Genomic DNA, 22,572 nt, shown 5'->3' with positions numbered 1-22,572 from the left:
TTTACAAAAAGCAAAATTTCTAGAAATCCGGACTCTAATAATAATGATACAGGATATACATACTTCTAAGTTTTACATTTTTAATTATTTTCATCATTATTTTATTTTTCTACATTTAAATTCATGTCTTTAAAATTACTATGAAAAAGCCAGAGAAGGCTTTAAATACTATTCTGAACCTTCCAAAAATTGTCAGAAGCATCTATAAATGTCATAGACTTTACAAGAAATATTTAAAATTGCTAGGTATTTAAAGTGTTATTTTGTAAAGACGATAGTTCTCTAAAAATAATAATAATAATAATAATAATGTTTATTTATTTAGCCAAATGCTATATACAAAAAACGATTAAAAAGTAAACAGTGTAAACATATAATACAAAATATTCAATAGAATTAAAATACAATTTACAATACAATACATTTTAAAAAAAATTTAACCGATAAATCCATGAGGCGACTACCTTACACGTTGGACAGCACATAATTCCTTAACATTGTACTAAAATTTTTAAAATTATCACAGTTTTTCAAATCATTTGGTAGCTTATTGTACTCAGATAGTCCTCTACATAAGATGGAGTTTGACATTTTGTTTGAGCGATACCTATCAACTAAGATAAAATCGTTACAATTTCTTGTTTGATAATTATGAACGTCCTTAAAATATGTTACTCTATCACAGGTATAGGCAGGGAGTAATTTATTTCTTAATTTATAGAGAAAAACATAGGCATCATAGATAAGTCCTTGTTCAACCAAAAGTACAAAAAAGATACTAAAAATTTCCAGAGGCAGCTAGAAGCATTAATGCCAGAGAGCACTAAATACTATTGAAAATTTTACAAACATTTTTCAAATTTTTTAAACATTACCAAAATTATCTACAAAGTGTCCTAAGCTTTCAAAGATTTCTCAAAAACTGCCAGAAGCCTCTAAAATGACTTTAGACATATTTATGGCCAGAAAATTTTTTGAAAAGCTTTTAAAATTCTTTTTAAAATCAAATTCTTCAAAAAAACTATTTTTTTTTTCATCAAAAAGCCTTTATGACCAATTTAAAAATTCTAGAGGCCTCTAAATAGTACTACAAAGCTCTTAAAATATGCCAGTGGCTGCTACAAATGTCATAAGCTTTACAAGAGTACCCTAAATATGCCTGAGGCCTCTAAAATTATTTTGGAAACGTCAAAGTTCCCTAAATACAACTAAAAATATGTTAGAATTGTCAGAGGTCTTTGCAAGTGTCCTAAGTTTTTCTGGAAACTCCAGAGTCTCCAAATGATGACAGAAAGTTTCCCAAACATTACCATAAGTGTCATACATTTTTCAAAAATGTTCTGAAACTTCCAGAGGCCTCTAGATTTGTTTTGAAAATGTCTGACAATTCAACATATTTCTGAAGATCTCAGAACAAATTCCAAAGGCGCGTTATGAGCTGTTCAAGAAATTTCTAAAATTGCCAGATGCCTTTAAAATCAATTTTGAGAGGGCTCTAAATAGACTAACCTACTACTCTAAAGTTATTTTGGAAATGCCAGAGGTTTTTAAATACTTCTGGAAATCTCCTACACATTGTCAGAACACTTTACACGTGCTCAAAGCTTTACAAGAGTTCTCTAAATATGCCTTTAAAATTATTTTGGAAATTTCAGAAAAGCCTGGAAAGCCTCACAATATTTTTTTAAATTGCTGGGTGTCTCCAAGAGTTTTCTAAAATGGCCAGAAGTCTTTACAACTAATTTGAAAATACCAGAAGCATCTAAAGAGTAGTGAAAACCTAACAAAAACTGCCAGAGACTCCTTTTGGGTAACTTAAACGTTCCTAGAAGTTATTTAAATTGTCAGATACTCTTAGAACAATTTTGAGAGTGCTAGAAGTGTCTAAATACTTCTGAAAATTGTCCAAAATTTAATTTAATTAAGCTCTAATTGCTCTGTCTCTAACGCTCTAAACAAAGTTTTGTTTGATAATCACACTTTGCGTTACAATTATTGTATTGTTAGTATTAGTTAGGCATTTTTGCTAGTTAAATTTGTAAAAATACATTATATACAAAGTGTCACTCTTTGGAAACTAACGCACTAAAACTTATATTGTATTTTTGGAAAGAACCACGCGACTAAATAGTAACAATGATCCAGTAAATAAGAACATATTTTCCGTAATTTAAACCTGTAAGTCTTGCTGTTTAGATGCAGTAAACACCCTGTATAAATGAGCGAGAAAAACAATTTTAACTATACCATATATTTTCCTCTACATTATTTTAAATATTGCAATATTGATCAACGGTTGTTGTTTAGTAGTTTTAAAGACATATCTACTAAGGATATACATTATTTTGTAAGAAATGTTCTCTCCCAAAAAGGTAAGTCATATATTTAAACTTGGATGTGAATCTTGCAGAAAGGGTGGGTGTTCAGCGTAAACCCGCCCAACAAGGTGTTCCCCCCCACCCACAAACAGCGCAATACGGTCAACAGCCCCAAGGGGCGTGGCCTCAAAGAACGGGGGGCGTAAGCCCCGTACAATTCGCGCCGGACGGCCAACCAGGCCAACCTTTAGAACCTATCGAACTGCCACCCGGTGACCAAACGTTATCGTGGCGTAAATTTCCGCGTAAACAACTATTTTTGCAAATCGAACCGTTACCGGCACCGTTACAAGCGCAACCGTGGTACGAGGAACCGATCGTACTGAAAAAAGCTAAAATCGAACATCGGGAACCGGTTCGCGAAACTATCGAAGAAGTTCACTTGAAACCCAGCAAACCCGTTCACAAAGAAATTCCTAGGGCTGTTTTAGAACCCGTTGAGTTGAAACCCGTAAGTTTGGAGTCATTACCCAGGGAACCAGTCCACCAAACTAATGTTGAAGAAATCCCCTTAGACTGGCGTGAAGCGCAAAAGAAACGCGACGCATGGAGACAAACTTTAGTCAAACAGGACTCCATAGAAGTCGACATAGACACTGTATTGGCTAAACCCCAGAAGGTAGTTAAACACGAAGTTCACTCACCCCCACCCCAACAAGCTAAGTTAATACCCTGGATTGAAGAGAAAATCACCCTCAAACCAGCACCAAAAGACCAAATAGCAAAACTCAGGGAAATCCCTCACGAAAAGCTCGAAGAAGTCACATTACGTCCAGTAAGCTTGGAAGAAATCCAAGCTCTAAAACAAGCCAAACTAGAACAACCACGCCAACCCGGAGAACCCATACCCTGGATCGAGGAAGAAATAGACTTGCGCCCCACACCTCAAGAAATCAAAGAAATCCCCAAAGAAACTTTGGAAGAAGTCCACCTTAAACCAGTTCAATTACTCGATCTCCTAGAAACTAAACTCACCGCCCTAAAACACGAAGGTGAACCAATCCCATGGACTGAAGGAGAACTCCACTTAAAACACACAATCCCAGAGAAGAAAGAAATTCCCCATGAAACTTTAGAAGAGGTCACCCTCAGACCAGTACCTCTAGTTCCACAACTAACCCAAGAAGAGCTGAAAACCTTGCACGCAGAACGAAAACCTGGGGAACCAGTACCTTGGGTTGAAGAAGACATCCACTTGAAACACACTTTACCTGAAAAGAAAGAAATCCCTCACGAAACTCTTCAAGAAGTAGCTCTTAAACCAGCCCCTAGAGAAACACCACATCCTGAAGAAGCTCAGTTTGAACCAGTACCATGGAGTAGCGAAGACCTGCACTTGAAACCCACCACTATAGAGAAGAAAGACATTCCAAAACCTAAACTAGAAGAAGTGCCACTTAAACCTGCAGTAGTACAACCAAAACAAGTTAAAACTGAAGAAATCCAGCACACTGATCTTAGAGCAGTGTCACAACTTCTTCACACCGAGGACCAAACACTACTGAATGTTAACGAACAAATTCAGTTGGAAATACAAAGCTTTGAGAAGCAGCATCAGGCTGCAGAATTAGCGAAATTTCAGCAAGTTGAAGACAGAACTCTTCTGGATATTCAGCAAAGAACCAGCGAAATGATAGAGATGCAACAGAAAGAGCTGGAAGCCAAAGCCTGGCAGCGTGGACCCAAACCTGAACAATCCATAACTCTCATTGAACGTAAAGAGGAAGAACAAGTTGCAATCAAACAGAAACCTTCTGAGAAAGTTGTGAAGAAGGAAGAACCCATACCTTGGAACCAACAACCAATAACCCTAAAGAAAACCACTGTAGAAAAGAAGCAAGTAGAGTCTGAGACTATAGAACCAGTACAGTTAAAACCATCCAAGAAGCAACAAATTCAAGAAACCTCTACAACCACTACAAGTCAAGAAAAGGAAGTGTTACAAGTTTTGGACGACAAAAGCCTTATGCAAATCAGGGAAGATGAGCAAGTATCCACCACCCAAACTGTGGAAACAAAAACATGGAAAAGAGGTCCTAAAGAAGGTATTGAAGAACGCACTGTTACGACAACCAGACAGGTCGAAGACCACCAGAAGATTAGCGTCAAACGACAAGAAGCTTCTCTTCAACAAACAGAAGACAAAACCCTTTTGGATGTAAGAGAAACAACTGAAACTACCACAACCCAAAAAGTTGAAACCAAAGCCTGGGAGCGAGGTCCTAAACAAGTTGCCCCAACCCAATATATTGAAGATCAAACTTTGTTAGATCTTCAAGAGAAGGTCACGGAAGAAACGCGTTTGCAGGAGAAAGGCTGGCCTAGAGGGCCTAAACCGGTTGAACCTCAAGAAATTCCTCAGAAAAAACCGCTTCCACAGAAAGAAGAACCTGTACCGTGGAACCAACAGGAAATTAGCCTTAAACCAACTCCAAAGAAGCCTCAGGTGCCTCAAGAGCAAGAAGTACAACCATTAGCTCCGCTGCGACATGTTGACGATAAGTCTCTTCTGGACGTTCAACAAAAAGTTGAAGTTAAGGAAGAAACTGTTATAGCCGAAAAAGCTTGGCAGCGTGGACCTAAGCCAGCTCTAAAAGAAGAAGAAGTTATTGTAGAGGAAGAAAAAAGGGTTAAGAAAAGAGTACCTAGCCCTTTGCCTAAAATGGAAGAACCAGTTCCTTGGAACCAACAGGAAATCAGCTTAAAACCCACAACAAAGAAACCACTTCCTCAGGTACCAAAAGAAGAAGAAGTTCTTAAACCATTAGCTCCAATTCAGCAAGTGGAAGATAAATCCATTTTAGATATTCAACAAAAAGTTGAGACTAGGGAAGAAACCACATTGGTTGAGAAAACTTGGCAACGTGGTCGTAAACCTACTGAGAAAGAAGAAATTACTAAAACTGAAGAAGTGGCTGTTGTAGAGGAACAAGTAGTCAAGAAGAAAGTTCCTAAACAACTGCCTCCCAAAGAAGAACCAGTTCCTTGGAACCAACAGGAAATCAGTTTGAAGCCCACAACAAAGAAACCACTTCCCCAGGCACCAAAAGAAGAAGTAGTTTCTGAAGAATCTCCTAAACCTTTAGCACCAATTCAGCAAGTGGAAGATAAATCCATATTGGATATTCAACAAAAGGTTGAGACTAGGGAAGAAACCACATTGGTTGAGAAAACTTGGCAACGTGGTCGTAAACCTACCGAGACAGAAGAAATTACTAAAACTGAAGAAGTGACTGTGGTAGAGGAACAAGTAGTCAAGAAGAAAGTTCCTAAACAACTGCCTCCCAAAGAAGAACCAGTTCCTTGGAACCAACAGGAAATAAGCCTGAAACCCACACAAAAGAAGCCAGTGCCCCAGGTACCAATTGAGGAATTGATACCTGAAGAAACCCCCAAACCTGCAGCAACAAAAGAAGTACCACATCTTGCACCAGTACAGCAAATTGAAGACAAATCAATTGTAGATGTCCAAGAAAAAGTAGTTGTGAGCGAAGACACTACTTTAGTGGAAAAAAGCTGGCGCAGAGAGCCAAAACCACAAGACAAAGTAACCAAAGAAGTACAGGAAGTGGTTGAAGAAGAAGCAAAAATAGTGAAGAAGAAGATTCCAAAGCCTCTTCCTAAAAAAGAAGAGCCTATACCTTGGAACCAGCAGGAAGTCACCCTTAAACCCACGCCCAAAAAGCCTGTGGTTGAAGCACCAAAAGAAGAAGTAGCTCCTTTGAGGCACACTGAAGACAAAGCCCTTATCCACCAACAAGAGATAGTTGAAGTTAAGGAAGATAAAATTCCAGAAGAACGAGCCTGGAGACGAGGACCTAAAGCTCCAGAAGAAAGTAAAGAAAAGCCTCTAGAAGCTAAACTATGGAAACGTGGTCCTAAACCCACCGAGGAAGAAACCATCATTGAACTCCCTGAAGAAATTGTAGAGAAGAAAACCGTAGTTGATGGTATTGAAAAGAAAACAATAACCCAGAAACGGGTACTGAAAAAGAAGAAGGGAGACGTTGAAGAAACAATCCAAATAGTAACAACTAAAGAAGAAGGTAAAGCTCCTCAAACCACAGTAATTGAAGAAGAACAACCAGCCCCAAAACAACCAGAACCGACCTATGTAGTTCAAGAGCTTCCAGTGCAAATAACTGAAGCCACAGTAACTGAAGCAGGTGAAACAAAGAAAGAAGTGAAGAAGAAGCGTGTCATAGAAACAAGAAAAGGTGACAAAAAAGAAGTTACTGAAATTACGGTCTTAGAGAAGACTGGCGAAGCACCAGTCACTACAGTAACTGTCAAAGAATTACCCCTCAGTAAAGAGGAAGCTCCGGTTGAACCTGAATATATAGTAGAGGAGTTACCTGTGCAAGTTCAGGAAACTGAAGTCACTGAAGTAGGGAAAACTGTAGCTAAACAAGTTGTGAAGAAACGCACTTTACAAAAACATCAAGATGGAAAAGTGGAAACAACTGAGATTACCACCAAAACTGAAAAAGGAAAACGACCAGTACACACTGTAGAAGTGCAAGAACAGCCAGAATATGAAGAACAGCCCACAGTGACGATACAGGAATTGCCTGTAGAAGTTCAAGAAACCACAGTAATTGAAGAAGGAGTTCCAAAACGAAAAGTCACAAAGAAAAGGGTGATCGAAAAATCCGAAGGTGGTAAAAAGCAAGTTACTGAAATTGTCACTATAGATCAGGAAGATAAGCCTACAGAAACTGTAGTGTCAGTGACAGAACAACCAGTTGAACAGAAAAAACCAAAACCTAGAAGAGTGATTGAAGCACCAAAAGAAGAAGTACCTGAATGGACTAAGGACGTTCAACTCAAGAGATCTAAACCCAAAAAGATCGAAGAGGTGAAAGAAAAAGAAGAAGTAAAACTGAAACCTGTAAAGAAATTCGCTGAAGCACCCGTCACAATTGAAGAATTACCTGAACAAATTCAAGTTTCAACTGTAATTGATAAGGGTCAAGTAGAAAAAACAGTCACCAAGACCAGAGTGATCAAAAAACGTAGAGGAAGCAAAGAAGAAACTACTCAAATTGTCACAGTGGAAAAAGAAGGAAAAACACCAGAAACCTCAATTGTGGTTGACGAAAAGACAGTAGTTGAAGAACAACCCATTTACACTGTAGAAGAGCTACCTGAAGAAGTCCAGGAAACCACAGTACTCGTACAGGGGGTGCCCAAAAAGAAGGTAGAAAGAAAACGAGTTATCAAAACCACTAAAGATGACAAACAAGAAATCACCAGGATCACAACAACAGAACAAGAAGGTAAACAACCTGAAACTGTAGTAACAACTGAAGAAATTGTATCACCAATGATTGAAACTCCAGTACAACCCGAATATGTGGTAGAAGAGCTTCCAGTTCAAATACAAGAAACTACAGTCATGGATCATGGTAAACCTAAGAAGGTTGTAGAGAAGAAACGCACTATTAAAAAGAAGAAAGATGACAAAGTGGAAACCACTGAAATCATTACTGTAGAACAACCAGGCAAGAAACCTGAAACTACCGTACGTACTTTTGAAGAAGTTGAGGCTGTACCGGAGAAAACGGTTATTGAAGAGCTACCTGAAAACGTTCAAGAAGTTACAGTGGTTGAAGGCGGCGAAAAGAAGAAAAAAGTTGTCACCAAACGAGTTATCAAGAAGAAACAAGGTGATCGTGAAGAAGTAACTCAAATTATTACTCAAGAAGAAGAAGGCAAAAAGCCTGAGACTGTTGTAGTGACTGAAGAGGTTACTGAAGAAACAAAGAAGAAACTTAAGAGAATCCCTGCTGAGAAGGTAGAGGAAATTCCTTGGACTGAGCAAGTCCAACTCAAACGCACACCAAAAACTCAGAAACCCCTTGCAGAGAAACCTGAAGAAATCCAGTTGAAACCTGTAAAGAAAGCGCTAGTTCCGGTTGAGGAAAAACCACTATTGATTGAAGAACTGCCTGAAGAAATCCAGAAGACCACAGTCATTGATAAGGGACAAGTAACAACACAAGTCACTAAAAAACGTGTTATCAAAAAACGTAAAGGAGACAAAGAAGAAACCACGCAAATAGTCACAGTGGAAGAAGAAGGAAAAGCACCTCAAACTACAGTAACAGTAGAAGAACAACCTATCGAAGATCTAGAAGTGGTACAGCCAGTGTATACAGTTGAAGAACTACCTGAACAAGTCACCCAAACCACTATTGTGGAGAGTGGAGTAGAAAAAAAGGTTACTGAAAAGAAGAGAGTCATAAAGACCAAAAAGGCTGGCAAAGAAGAAGTTACTGAAATTGTTACCAAAGAAATTGAAGGCCGTAAACCTGAAGTTACAATCACCACTGAAGAAGTTGAAAGAACCTCAAAAACCCCAGAAGGAGTTTCTTACAGTGTTCAAGAACTTCCTTTGGAAGTACAGGAGACTGTAGTTATTGATAAAGGTGTGGCAAGAAAGAAGATACAAAAGAAGAGAACCCTACGTAAAGAGAAAGATGGCAAACAAGAAATAACTGAAATTATCACCGTTGAAGAAGAAGGTAAACGTCCAGAAACTCAAATCAATGTCCATGAAGAAGAAAAACCGCAAGAAGAACAGGTGATTGAAGAATTACCAGAAGACGTTCAAGAAGTTACAGTGCTTGAAGGCGGTGAAGTGAAGAAGAAGGTGATAACAAAGAGAATAATAAAGAAGAAAAAGGGCGACAAGGAAGAAGTAACTGAAATTGTTACTCAAGAAGAGGAAGGCAAAAAACCTGAGACAGTAGTAACAATTTCTGAAGAAACACCTCTAGAAAAGAAGAAGAAACCTAAAGAGTTACCCAAGAAAGTTGAAGAAGTACCGTGGACTCAGGAACAAGTTCAACTTAAGAGAGCTCCTAAACCTACAAAACCAGCAGAAGAAAAACCTGAAGAAGTTCAATTAAAACCAGTCAAAAAACAGAAGCTTCCAGAGGAAGAACAACCTCTAATTATTGAAGAACTGCCGGAAGAAGTGCAGAAAACTACTGTTATAGATAAAGGTGAAAGTAGAACTCAGGTGACCAAAAAACGAGTGATTAAAAAACGTCGGGGAGATAAAGAAGAAACCATTCAAATTGTTACAGTAGAAGAAGAAGGAAAAACACCTCAAACTACTGTAACAGTAGAAGAACAGCCTCTTGAAGAACTGGAGGTCGTGCAACCAATCTTCACTGTTGAGGAGCTCCCTGAACAAGTTACGCAAACCACAGTGGTAGAGAGAGGAGTTGAGAAGAAGGTAACGCAAAAGAAGAGAGTCATAAAAACCAGAAAAGGTGGTAAAGAAGAAATTACCGAAATTATTACCAAAGAAGTTGAAGGCAAAAAACCTGAAGTTACCGTTACAAGTGAAGAAGTGGAAAGCACCACAGAACTTCCTGAAGAACCTTCTTACACAGTTCAAGAACTACCTATGGAAATTCAAGAGACTGTAGTTATTGATAAGGGCGTGGCTAAGAAGAGAGTGCAAAAGAAAAGAACTCTCCGTAAAGAAAAAGATGGTAAACAACAGGTAACTGAAATTATTACGGTAGAAGAAGAAGGCAAACGCCCAGAGACTCAAGTAATAGTCCACGAAGAAGAACAACCCCTTGAAGAAGTTAAGCCTGTCATAGAAGAGTTGCCCGAAGATGTCCAAGAAGTTACAGTAATAGAAGGAGGAGAAGTGAGGAAGAAGGTTTTGAAGAAACGGATTTTAAAGAAGAAGAAAGGTGACAAAGAAGAAATAACTGAAATTGTAACTATGGAGGAAGAAGGCAAAAAACCAGAAACAGTGGTCAGTGTCACTGAAGAAACACCTGAACAAAACAAGAAGAAGCCCAAGAGAATTGAGCAGAAACCTGAAGAAATTCCTTGGACTGAACAGGTACAGCTTAAGAGAACTCCCAAAGCCAAAAAGGCTGAACCCGGAAAACCGGAGGAAGTTCAATTGCGTCCTCTGAAGAAGGTTCCTGTAGAAGAAGTAGTCATTGAAGAACTTCCTGAAGAAGTACAGAAAACTACAGTAATCGATAAAGGCAAAGCCACAACAAAAGTTACTAAAAAACGTGTCATCAAGAAGCGTACAGGCGACAAAGAAGAAACGACACAAATCGTTACGGTAGAAGAAGAAGGCAAGAAACCTGAAACTACTGTAACTGTAGAAGAACTTCCATTAGCAGATCTTGAAGTCGTGAAACCTATTTACACAGTAGAAGAACTACCAGAACAAATTTCTCAAGTCACTATTATAGATCATGGTGTTCAAAAGAAGGTTACACAGAAAAAGCGTGTTATTAAAACCAAGAAGGGTGGCAAAGAAGAAGTAACTGAAATAGTAACTAAAGAAATTGAAGGTAAAACTCCTGAAGTTACTGTAACAACTGAGGAATTTGACGTAACCACCATTATTGAAACACCAGAAGAACCGACCTACGCTATTCAAGAACTACCAGTTGAAATACAAGAAACAGTGGTAGTTGATAAGGGCGTACCAAAGAAGAGAGTACAAAAGAAGAGAACTCTTCGCAAAGAAAAGGATGGCAAACAAGAAGTTACTGAAATTATTACAATTGAAGAAGAAGGAAAACGCCCTCAGACACAAATTATAGTCCATGAAGAAGAACAACCTCTGGACGAACTTCTAATTAAACCTACCATTGAAGAGCAACCTGAGGAAACGCAAGAAATTGAAGTGGTTGACCATGGTGTGGTGAAGAAGAAAGTGTTGAAAACGCGCGTTATTAAAAAGCGCAAGGGCAGCAAAGATGAAACGACACAGATTGTTACCTTAGAAGAAGAAGGTAAGAAGCCTGAAACTACAGTTACTGTAACTGAAGAAACTGCTGAGGAACTGCCGAAAAAGAAAGTTCATTTAATGAAAAAGAAGTTTACTAAAAGAACACCAGCAGTTATTGAAGAATTCCCCGAAGAAGTCAAAGAAGTTGTGGTGACTGATAAGGGAGTGACCAAAAAGACGGTAACCAAGAAACGAGTAATTAAAAAGAGGAAAGGTGACAAAGAGGAAACCACTCAAATTGTGACGGTTGAAGAAGAAGGTAAAGCTCCTCAAACCACTGTAGTTATCGAAGAAAAAACTATTCCAGAAGAAGAAATAGCCCAGCCAATTTACAAAGTAGAAGAACTCCCAGAGCAAGTATTTGAAACTAGTGTAATAGAGCAGGGTGTGAGAAAGAAGAAGCTTGTGAAGAAACGCGTCATTAAAACCACGAAAGGTGACAAACAAGAAGTCACCCAACTCACTCTAACAGAAAAGGAAGGAGATCTTCCTGAAGTCACAGTACAAATTGAAGAACTCTCTGGACCATTAGAACCATCTGAATTAGCTGAAGCTGACGTCGTTGTGGAAGAACTTCCGGTGCAAATTAAAGAAGAAGTGGTTATTGAACGAGGCCGACCCAAAAAGAAGATCATCAAGAAGAGAACAATTAAGAAAAGGAAGAAGGATGACACCAAAAATGAAGTCACAGAAATTCTGACTGTAGAAGAAGAAGGTAAAGAACCTCAAACAGCAGTGACAATTTACGAAGAACCAGCTGAAGAAGAACGAACAGCTCCTTTAATTGAAGAGGCACCTGAAGACATTCAAGAAGTTACTGTAGTTGATCAGGGTGTGACAAAGAAAAAAGTGTTGAAAAAGCGTGTAATTAGAAAGAAGAAGCCTCACACAGATGAGGTCACTGAAATTCTGACTGTAGAAGAAGAAGGAAAAGCTCCGCAAACTACTGTGACTGTTATCGAAGAAATCCCTGAAGATGTAGTACCACTTAAAGTAAGCAAACCGAGAAAGAAAAAGCCCGTGGTGGAAATTGAAGAACTCCCGGAAGAAATTCAGGAAGTCATCACCGTCGATAAGGGTGAAACTAAAAAAGTCGTGAAGAAGAAGAGAGTTATCAAGAAGCGTAAAGGTGACACAGAAGAAACAACTGAAATTGTAACCGTTGAAGAAGAAGGCAAACCACCACAAACAGTGGTGATAGTTGAGGAAACTACATTGCCTGAAGAAGTAAAAGACCAGCCAATTTACGTTGTTGAAGAACTACCACAACAAATTTCCATTGCAACTATAGTTGAAGGTGGAGAGAAGAAAAAGAAAGTTCAAAAGAAGAGAGTTATCAAAACAAGAAAAGGTGATAAAGAAGAAGTCACTACTTTGATTACTACCGAAGTTGAAGGTAGGAAACCTGAAACCACTGTGACAATTGAAGAAATCCCACTTGAAGAAACACCAGTAGAACCCGAGTATATTGTTGAAGAACTCCCTGTAGAAACTCAGGAAGTTACCACTATTGAACGTGGTGTTCCTAAAGTTAAATTGCTGAAGAAACGCACTTTGAAGAAAGACAAAAAGGATGGCAAGGAAGAAGTTACGGAAATTGTAACCTTAAAGGAAAAGGGCAAAGCTCCACAAACGACGGTGACCATCACTGAAATTGAAGCTCCGGATGAAGAAGCACCCGAACAACCCATAATTGAAGAACTACCTGAAGAAGTTACTGTCGTTACAGTAATTGAACAAGGAATCCCTAAAAAGCAGGTGATAAAGAAACGAGTCATCAAGAAGAAGAAGAAAGGTGGCAAACAACAAATCACTGAAATCACTACTAAAGAAGAAGAAGGTAAACAACCGGAGGTAACGGTGGTTGTTAAAGAACTACCTGAAGAGAAAAAACCTAAAAAGAAACCTAAACAAGACAAACCTGAGGAGCTACCTTGGACTGAACAAGTGCAACTGAAGAAAACACCTAAAATGAAGAAACCAGAACAGCCTGAACAAGAAACTATGTCACTTAAACCTGTAGAACGTAAAGAAGTAATCCAGGAACTTCCAGAAGAAATTCAAGAAACTGTTGTCCTCGATAAAGGTGTGGCAACAAAGAAAATAACTAAGAAAAGGGTTATCAAGAAGAGACGTGGAAGCAAAGAAGAAACCACTCAAATATTGACGGTGGAAGAAGAAGGTAAAGCACCTGAAGTTACTGTAGTTGTGGAGGAGCAGGAAGCCGACGTAGAACAACCAATATTCACAGTAGAAGAACTCCCTGAAGAAGTTTCAGTTAGCACTGTAATCGACCATGGCGTGAAGAAGAAGAAAGTCTTGAAGAAACGCGTTATTAAAACCAGAAAAGGCGACAAGGAAGAAGTAACTCAGATTGTAACTTCAGAAGTTGAAGGTAAACTACCTGAAACTACGGTGACTGTTGAAGAATTTGAAGCACCTGAAGAAGAGGTACCAGCACAGCCTGAGTATGAAATTGAAGAATTACCGGTGCAAATCCAGGAAACTGTGGTAGTTGAACATGGAGTTCCCAAAAAGAAGGTGGTGAAAAAGAGGACGCTGAAGAAAAGGAAGGATGGCAAGGAACAAGTTACTGAAATTGTCGTAACTGAGGAAGAAGGTAAAAAACCTGTAACTTCAGTTGTGGTGCATGATGTGGAAGAAGAAACCGCTCCAGTGGAAGTTATTGAAGAACTTCCGGAGCAGGTGGAGGAATCTACAGTTGTTGATCATGGTAAACTGGTTAAAAAGGTGGTGAAGAAACGGGTAATCAAAAAGAGGAAAGGAAGCAAAGATGAGGTAACTGAAATCCACACTGTAGAAGAAGAAGGCAAAAAGCCGAAAACTACAGTTACAGTAACTGAAGAAGACTTGACAGAACAAACTAAAGTCAAAAAGGTGAAGAAAGTTAAGAAGCCCAAAGTAGAAGAAATCCAACCTGAGGAAGTGGTAATTGAAGAACTTCCAGCGGAAATCCTGGAAACTACAACTATTGAAGACGGTAAAGTAAGAACGAAGAAAACTAAAAAGAGGGTTATTAAGAAACGACGTGGTAGTAAAGAAGAAACTACTGAAATTTTAACTGTTGAAGAAGAAGGCAAGGCTCCTGAAACCACCGTGGTTATTGAAGAAAAAGAAACACCTAAAGACCAACCGGTATACACTGTGGAGGAACTACCGGAAGAAGTGTACGAAACTACCGTAATTGAGCAAGGTCGGCCTAAGAAGAAAACTGTAAAGAAACGTGTTATTAAAACACGTAAAGGTGATAAGCAAGAAGTGACCGAAATCGTCACAACTCAAAAGGGAAGTGAAGCACCACAAGTTGTGGTACAAACCCATGAAGAATTAGCTCCTTTAGAAGAGACTTCAGTGCAACCTGAGTATCTTGTTGAAGAACTTCCAGTACAAATTCGCGAAACTGTTGTGGTAGATCATGGCGTAGCAAAGAAGAAGGTGGAGAAGAAGAGAACTATCAAAAAGAAGACCAAAAGTGGCAAGGATGAAATCACCGAAATATTCACCGTAGAGGAAGAAGGCGTCAGCCCACAAACCACAATCACCGTTCATGAAGAAGAGGCTGAAGAAATTGAGCGGCCTGTTATCGAAGAACTTCCTGAAGAAGTGCAAGAAACCACTGTAGTTGAAGGAGGTGTGACTAAAAAGCAAGTGAAGAGAAAGAGAGTGATTCGAAGAAAAGAGGGTGACAAGGATGAAACCACTGAAATTGTGGTCGTTGAAGAAGAAGGAAAAGCTCCTGAAACCACTGTGGTTGTAACTGAACAACCTAAAGTTAAGAAGACCAAGAAGGTGAAGAAAACTGAGACCACTTTAGTCTCTAAGGAAGGCTATCTGTTTGTTCCTACTTTAGAAGAGAAGAAGGAAACCCCTAAGGACATTATGGAAATGCTTGAGGTTGAGCTGATCAAAATGCGTTTGGCTAAGGACCTCCCTGAACACGTCGCTCCGGAAGATTTGCCAAAATACACGGTAAAAGAACTACCAGACGAAATACATGAAACAACAGTAACAGAAGGAGGAGTGACTAAGAGGGTTAAAACTAGAAAGAGAGTGATCAAAAAGAGACGAGGCAGTAAAGAAGAAACCACACAAATCGTATCAGTGGAAGAGGAAGGCAAAGCCCCAGAAACCACCGTAACCGTTTTAGAAGAACAAGCTCCTGAAGAAACCCAACCCGTTTACACTGTTGAAGAACTCCCTGAAGAAGTTTTAGAAACGACAGTAATTGAAGAAGGAAAATCTAAAAATAGGGTGCAGAAGAAGAGGGTAATAAAAACTAGAAAAGGTGACAAGCAAGAAGTGACTGAAATAATAACGACAGAACAGGAAGGCAAAAAACCCATTACAGAAGTGCACGTAGAAGAAATTGAAGCACCAATTGAGGAAGAAACCCAACCTCAGTATTTAGTTGAAGAACTACCAGTTGAAATACAGGAAACTGTAGTCACTGAGGGTGGTGTTACCAAAAAGAAAGTTTTGAAGAAACGCACAATCAAAAAACGCAAAGGAGACAAGGACGAAACAACGCAAATTGTTACTGTGGAAGAAGAAGGTAAACTCCCGGAGACTTTTGTAACTATAGAAGAAACTCCTGTGACTGCTCAAGAAGTTGAAGAAACCACGGAAGAATTACCTACCGTAGTAGAGCAAACCAGCGTAATCACAGATGGTGTGCCTAAAATTAGAACAGTAAAGAAGCGAGTGATCAAAAAGAGACGTGGCAGTAAGGAAGAAAAAACTGAAATCCTTACAGTTGAAGAAGAAGGTAAAGCCCCAGAAACTACAGTAACAACTGCAGAAATTACTGTTCCCGAAGAGAAGCCTAAAAAGAAGAAAAAGAAGGTCCCAGAAAAAGTTGAAGAAGTGCCTTGGACTGAGCAAGTACAACTGAAACCTGCAAAGAAGAAACCCAAACAGATTGAAAAACCTGAGCTTGAGGGGGTTGAATTGAAACCATTCGAAGTGCCTGAAAAGGAGGAACCTGTTTTCTTAGTTGAAGAAGTCCCAGTAGAAATAAGGGAAACCACAGTAATTGATCATAGAGGTGTGGCTAAGAAGAAGGTAATCAAAAAGAGAGTTGTGCACAAGCAAAAGGGTGACAAGCAGGAAAGAACTGAAATTGTAACGGTGGAGGAAGAAGGTAAAGCTCCACAGACTACAGTGACTACTGAAGAAATTGAAGGACCTAAACTTGAAGAACCCGTGTACATTGTTGAAGAACTTCCTGAAGATTTGCAGGAATCTACTGTCATTGAACAAGGTAAGCCTAAGAAGAAACTTACCAAAACTAGAAAAATTGTGAAAAAGCACGGAAATAAGAGAGAAACCACCACAATCGTAACAACAGAAAAAGAAGGAACAGCTCCGGTAACTGTGGTAACTGTAGAAGAAGAAGTGGCACCCCTAAAACCCTTAAAAGAACAACCTGAATATGTAGTCGAAGAAATGCCTTTAGAAGTCCAGGAAACTATTGTCCTAGATCAGAGGAATGTACCGAAGAAAACCGTGGTGAAGAAGAGGAAGATCAAGAAACAGAAGGGCGACAAAGAAGAAACAACCGAAATCGTTACGGTGGAAGAAGAAGGAAAGAAACCAGTAACTAGTGTGGTGGTTACTGAAGAAGTTAAACCTCTAGAGAGAAAACCCAAGAAAGTGAAGAAAACAAAGAAAACTGAGATCCAAGAAACCTTAGTATCATCTGAGGGATACTTAGTGGTTCCTAGCCTAGAAGAACAAGAAGATGTGACTCCGGAAGAAATATTAGACCTTCTAGAAATTGAGTTAATTAAAATGCGCCTCGAGAAAGATCTACCAGAACACCAAGTGGCGGAAGACTTACCCAAATACGTGGTTCAAGAACTCCCGGAAGAAATTGAAGAAACCATAGTTTTCGAAAAGGGTGTACCCAAAAAGGTGATTACCAGAAGAAGGGTCATTAAAAAGAGGCGTGGCGACAAAGAAGAAACTACTCATATAGTTACAGTGGAGGAAGAAGGAAAGAAACCCAAAACCACTGTAACAGTCCAAGAAGAACAAATCACCAAAAAAGACGAACCTATTTACACCGTTGAGGAACTGCCAGAACAAATTTTGGAAACAACAGTAGTTGAAGAAGGTGTCCCGATGAAGAAAGTGCAAAAGAAGAAAGTTATCAAAACACGCAAAGGTGGAAAACAAGAAATTACTGAAATCGTTACCACAGAACAAGAAGGACACGCACCAGTAACTACGGTAGAAGTGCAGGAAATCGAAGCTCCCTTCAAGGAAGAAGCACCAAAACCTGAATACTTAGTTGAAGAACTTCCAGTGCAAATTCAGGAAACTGTAGTAATTGAAGATGGAGTGTCTAGGAAGAAAGTATCGAAGAAACGCACTATCAAAAAGCGCAAAGGTGATAAAGACGAAATTACTGAAATCACTACCATAGAAACTGAAGGCAGGAAACCTGAAACAGTTATCAGTATACTTGAAGCACCAGTTGAAGAAGAAATGCCGCAGGTAGTTGAAGAACTTCCCACTCAAGTGCAGGAAGTCGACGTTATCGAAGAAGGGGTGAAAAAGAAGAAAACCTTAAAGAGACGGGTGATAAAGAAGAGGCGTGGAAGTAAGGAAGAACAAACTGAAATTCTTACTGTGGAAGAAGAAGGAAAAGCTCCACAAACAGTGGTAACCGTTGAAGATGTACCTGCTTTGGAAGAGAAACCCAAGAAGAAGAAAAAGAAAGTTGAAAAACCTGAAGAAATTCCTTGGACGGAACAAGTCAAACTGAAACCTACCAAAAAGAAACCCAAGGAAATTGAGAAACCTTCTCTAGAAGAAGTAGAACTAAAACCCTTTGAGGTACCTGAAGAAGAAGAACCAGTTTACACCGTCGAAGAACTTCCTTTAGAAATCAAGGAGACTACAGTAACCGATCAGAAAGGTCAAACCAGAAAGAAGGTGGTTAAGAAGAGGGTGATCAAAAAACAAAAGGGTGATGTACAAGAACGTACCGAAATCACTACAACTGAAGAAGAAGGTAAAGCCCCAGAGACTACAGTCACCATAGAAGAGTTAGTCGCCCCTGAAGAAGAAATCTACAAAGTGGAGGAACTCCCTGAACAAGTCCAGGAAACCGTAGTGATTGAGAAAGGTATTCCCAGGAAGAAAACTATTAAAACCAGGAAGATTGTGAAGAAAGACGGTGACAAACAAGAAACCACAAAAATTGTAACTACAGAAACTGAGGGTGAAAAACCCGAAACTGTGGTAACAGTGGAAGAAGGTGTAACTCCTTTGGATGCCATACCTTTATACACTGTTGAAGAACTACCAACAGAAATTCAAGAAACCATCGTAATGGAAGAAGGGGTACCTAGAAAAACCGTTGTTAAAAAACGCAAAATCAAGAAACAAAAAGGTGACCAGCAAGAAACAACTGAAATTGTTACGGTAGAAAAAGAGGGTGAACAACCACAAACTACAGTGACAGTCTTGGAAGAAGAAACTCAAGAACCATCTAAATCTATTGTGGAAGAACTGCCGGAAGAAGTGGAACAAACCACAGTAATCGAAGAAGGCAAACCTAGAAAGAAGACCATTAAAAAGAGAAAAATCAAAAAGAAGGAGGGTGATAAAGAAGAAACCACTGAAATTGTAACAGTGGAAGAAGAAGGGAAGAAGCCAGAAGTTACAGTGTCTGTTATTGTCGAAACCATCACTGAAGTAGAAGACACCATAGTCCTTAAAGTGGATGATGAGAAAAAACCCAAACCAAAGAAGACTAAATTGAAGAAGATCATTCAAGAAGAAGAGAAACCTGAAGAAGTAAAACTAAAACCAATCCAACGTCCGGAAAAACCAGAAAAAGCGGAAGTCGAAGAATTTGCTTTACCTGAACTAGTGAAGCTGAAACCGGTAAGTAAAGTTGAGAAACATGAAGAAACTGAAGACCTGGAAAAAGTGGTTCTGAAAGCTGTTGAACAACCTGATTTAATCGAAGCCACAGTTGTGGAAAAACAGAAGAAACCTAAGAAGAAGAAGAAGGGTGACGTGGAGTTGCCGGAAATTCCGGACGCTGAAAGATATGTGCCTGAAGTGGCTGAGAAGTTTGACTATGAAGAAACACCCAAAGAGGAAGAACAAATTCCTGCTACTCCTTGGCGTAGACAGCCCAAACCTAAAGTAGAACAACAGATTGAAGAAGTACCTGGTTTGAAGATTGGTAAAGGCAAAATTCCTAAAGAGGAGGTGCCTCATGAAGATGTGAGGCTGAAACCTGTGAAGAGAGACAAGCACGACGAAGTTGATATTCCAGAAAAGTCTAAACCTATTGAGATTACCAGTCATGAGTTTGAGCCTAAAGATTATGAAGGTATCAAGGTTGAACCCACAAAGAGGAAACCAAAACAAAAACCTAAACCTGAAGAGGTGACTGTCATAGAGCTTCAGCCTACCGAATTACCTGAGGAAGAACATAAACCAGATGAAACTACACCATGGAAACGAACACCAAAGGAGAAAACTGAAGAACAACCTGAAGTCAAAGAATGGCCACGAGGTAAAAGAAAGCCTCTACCTGAAGAGGTTCCGGAAGAAGTTAAACTCAAACCGTTTACCAAACCCGCACCTGAAGAACCTGAACATAAAGTCATCACTGAAGAAGTCAAGTCCCAATTGGCTTATGAGGTTCCCGATGACACTTTCACTGATACTTTGAAATTAGAGCCTGTAGATAAAGACGTCACTAAGAAAAAGAAGAAGATAAAGCCCAAACCTGAAGAGCTACAACCTGTACAGATTGAAGATGTAGAAGAAACTCCTGAAACTCCTGAAGTATCAGAGACTGAAATAACTTTAACGGAACAAGTAAAGAAACCTGAAAAACCTCGAGTTATTGACGAGGTTGTACCTAAAGACCTGGAAGAAGAAGAGTTTAAGAAAGGTATTGAAGTGCAGATAACCTCAAAGAAAGTTAAAGTGGAAAGGAAGCGTACCGTCAAGTTTGACGACAGTCAACCCTTGCCAGAACTGGAAATCATCTCCCAGAAACGTACCACGGAAATTACAGACAAACTCCCGGAGGAAGAGCTTACGGAACACACTGGTTTGCACGAGGAAACAACAATTCAAACCTCTTTAGTGCAGAAAACTTTAGGTAAACGAGTTAAAACCAGAACGGTCGCCCCGCGTTTTACCAAGCGCGTCGAACCTGTCGTGGTCGAAGAAGGTATGCCCACCAAATTGGTGTGCCGCGTTGAAGGAACACCATTCCCGGAAATCACGTGGTATAAGAACGAAGTGGAATTCCGCGGAAACGAACGCGTTACGGTCACGGTCGTGGAAGATGTGGTTACGTTAGAGTTCTTAAAGGTTGAGCCTCAGGATGTGGCTGTTTATTCCTGCAAAGCTAGAAATCCCGCTGGGGTTGCTACTTCTACAGCCAACTTAGTTATTTTAGGTATGGTGTTGGTGTGGTTTTGACGTTTGCTTTCAATTATATTGTTATTTTGATGTTGAGTGTTTTTGTTGTTTTAATGTTTTGCTATCGTTTCGCACAGATTAGTAATTCGATCTAATTTTTAGAAAAAGAAGAAACAGGAATGGCACCCAAGTTCACACAACCCCTGAAACCTAAGATAGTAGAAGAAACATCAAAGGCAGTGCTGCAAGCCACCGTAATCGGTCAACCTACTCCACTAGTCAAGTGGTTCAAAGAAGACGAGGAACTAAAACCCCAACCTGGAAGGGTAATCACTTACGATGAAACAACCGGAGAAACCACTTTGGAGATTCTAAAGCCAACACCACAGGATGAAAGAATCTACAAAGTCTTAGCTGAAAATAAGTTTGGAACTGCAATTTGCAGAGCCAATTTGATAGTTTTCAAAGCTCCTGAAGCTCAACAACCTGTCATGCAAGCCCCTAAAATTATCAAACCAATTAAAGCTGTCATCGCCAAACCTTCCGATGAAGTCGTGCTCGAAGCTGAGATAGTGGGTATCCCCAAACCTGAAGTGAAGTGGTTTAGGAATGGCAAACTGATTCAACCTCAGGATGAAAAATATGAAATCACCGAAACAGAAACCACAACAACTTTGAAAATAAACAAGAAAGTCCCAAAGAAAGTCAAAGCTGGCAAATATGAAGTGGTTGCCACTAACCCAAGAGGGGAAGCCAAATCCACCAGCACTGTTGTGATTACTGAAGAAGTCAGTGACGTTCAACCACCAAGATGGGTTAAACCAATCAAACCTCAAATAGTACAAGAAGGCGAGGTGGTTATCTTTGAAAGTATAGTAGAAGCCATCCCCACAGCAACCTTCCAATGGTTCATCAAAGACGTTCCAGTGACTTCAACCCCAGAAGTGCGTATTGTCACTGTTGGAAACAAATCCACCCTCCTCATCAGCGAAATAACGCCAGAATACGCAGGTCCAATCACTTGCAGAGCAGAAAACGTGGCAGGATCTTTAACACACACCGCAAATATCAATGTTGTGAAAGACATTCCTTTGGAAGAGACAGAAGAGTTGGTTTACCCCAGATTTATTAAACCCGCCACTCCTGTGTGCGTTATGGATGGGGAGAAGGTGTCTTTCAGTTGTGTGCTGGTGGGTAAACCCACCCCTAAAGTGCAGTGGTTGTTCAACGACCAACCATTGAGGGAAGCTCAGGACGTGGTGATTTCCCAGGATACTGAAGGTGTATGCACCTTGACTATTACGGAAGCTTTCCCTGAGAATGCTGGAGAGTATGTTTGCAGGTGAGTTTTACAGAATATACAGCTGAGCGATGCTAACGTGCATAAAATCTGAAATTTTGAACTAAATTTTCACTCCCTAATTCTTTACAGAGCTGTGAATAAAATTGGGGAAGCAGTCTGCCGCACAACTTTGGTAGTGGAACCTTTCGAGTACGTTCCCGATTCGGAGCTGGGGCACATGACAGGATCTGAAGAGGACCTGCTGGATCGCACCATCAGCGAAGGAGTGATCACCTCAGACGAGGAGGAGTTTGCTCCTAGAATTATCAAGAAACTACCCGAGGTGGTGCAAACTAGAGATGGACATGTAACCAGGTAATTTCCACACTTCTTGATTAAATTATACGTTTGTAAACATTAATGGTTTGTAATGCAGGCTAGAAGTCAAGGTTATTGGTAGACCCAAACCGGAGGGTAAATGGTTGAAGGAAGGAGAGGAAATCACTCCTTCTCATGAGTTTATTATTGACAACTTTGAGGACGGAACCTCAATATTGACACTACCAGAGACGTATCCGGATGATGTTGGAGAGATTGTGTATGAGGCACAAAACCCGCTAGGAGTCGCTACCACAGTGACTCACTTACTTGTTGAAACTGTTGAAGGTAATTGCCTTCCATCAATGTTATTACAGAAAGTTTGT

At 39.7% G+C, this 22,572-nt stretch overlaps 1 protein-coding gene across 1 annotated transcript in view; it reads left to right on the top strand.

The window, feature by feature from the left end:
* LOC145725983 (uncharacterized) overlaps positions 1–22,572 on the top strand; it is a 191,245-nt gene that overhangs the window by 121,094 nt on the left and 47,579 nt on the right. The window contains exons 69-72 of the mRNA XM_081974908.1: positions 2,378–20,623; positions 20,749–21,928; positions 22,019–22,243; positions 22,305–22,534. Coding sequence (XP_081831034.1) covers positions 2,378–20,623; positions 20,749–21,928; positions 22,019–22,243; positions 22,305–22,534 — 19,881 coding nt within the window. The remainder of the gene's footprint in view (positions 1–2,377; positions 20,624–20,748; positions 21,929–22,018; positions 22,244–22,304; positions 22,535–22,572) is intronic.

Source organism: Ips typographus, linkage group LG3, assembly GCF_016097725.1.
Source record: "Ips typographus isolate SLU linkage group LG3, UJ_Ityp_2.0, whole genome shotgun sequence".
Classification (NCBI taxonomy): domain Eukaryota; kingdom Metazoa; phylum Arthropoda; class Insecta; order Coleoptera; family Curculionidae; genus Ips; species Ips typographus.
This window is presented reverse-complemented; position numbering and strand designations above follow the sequence as displayed.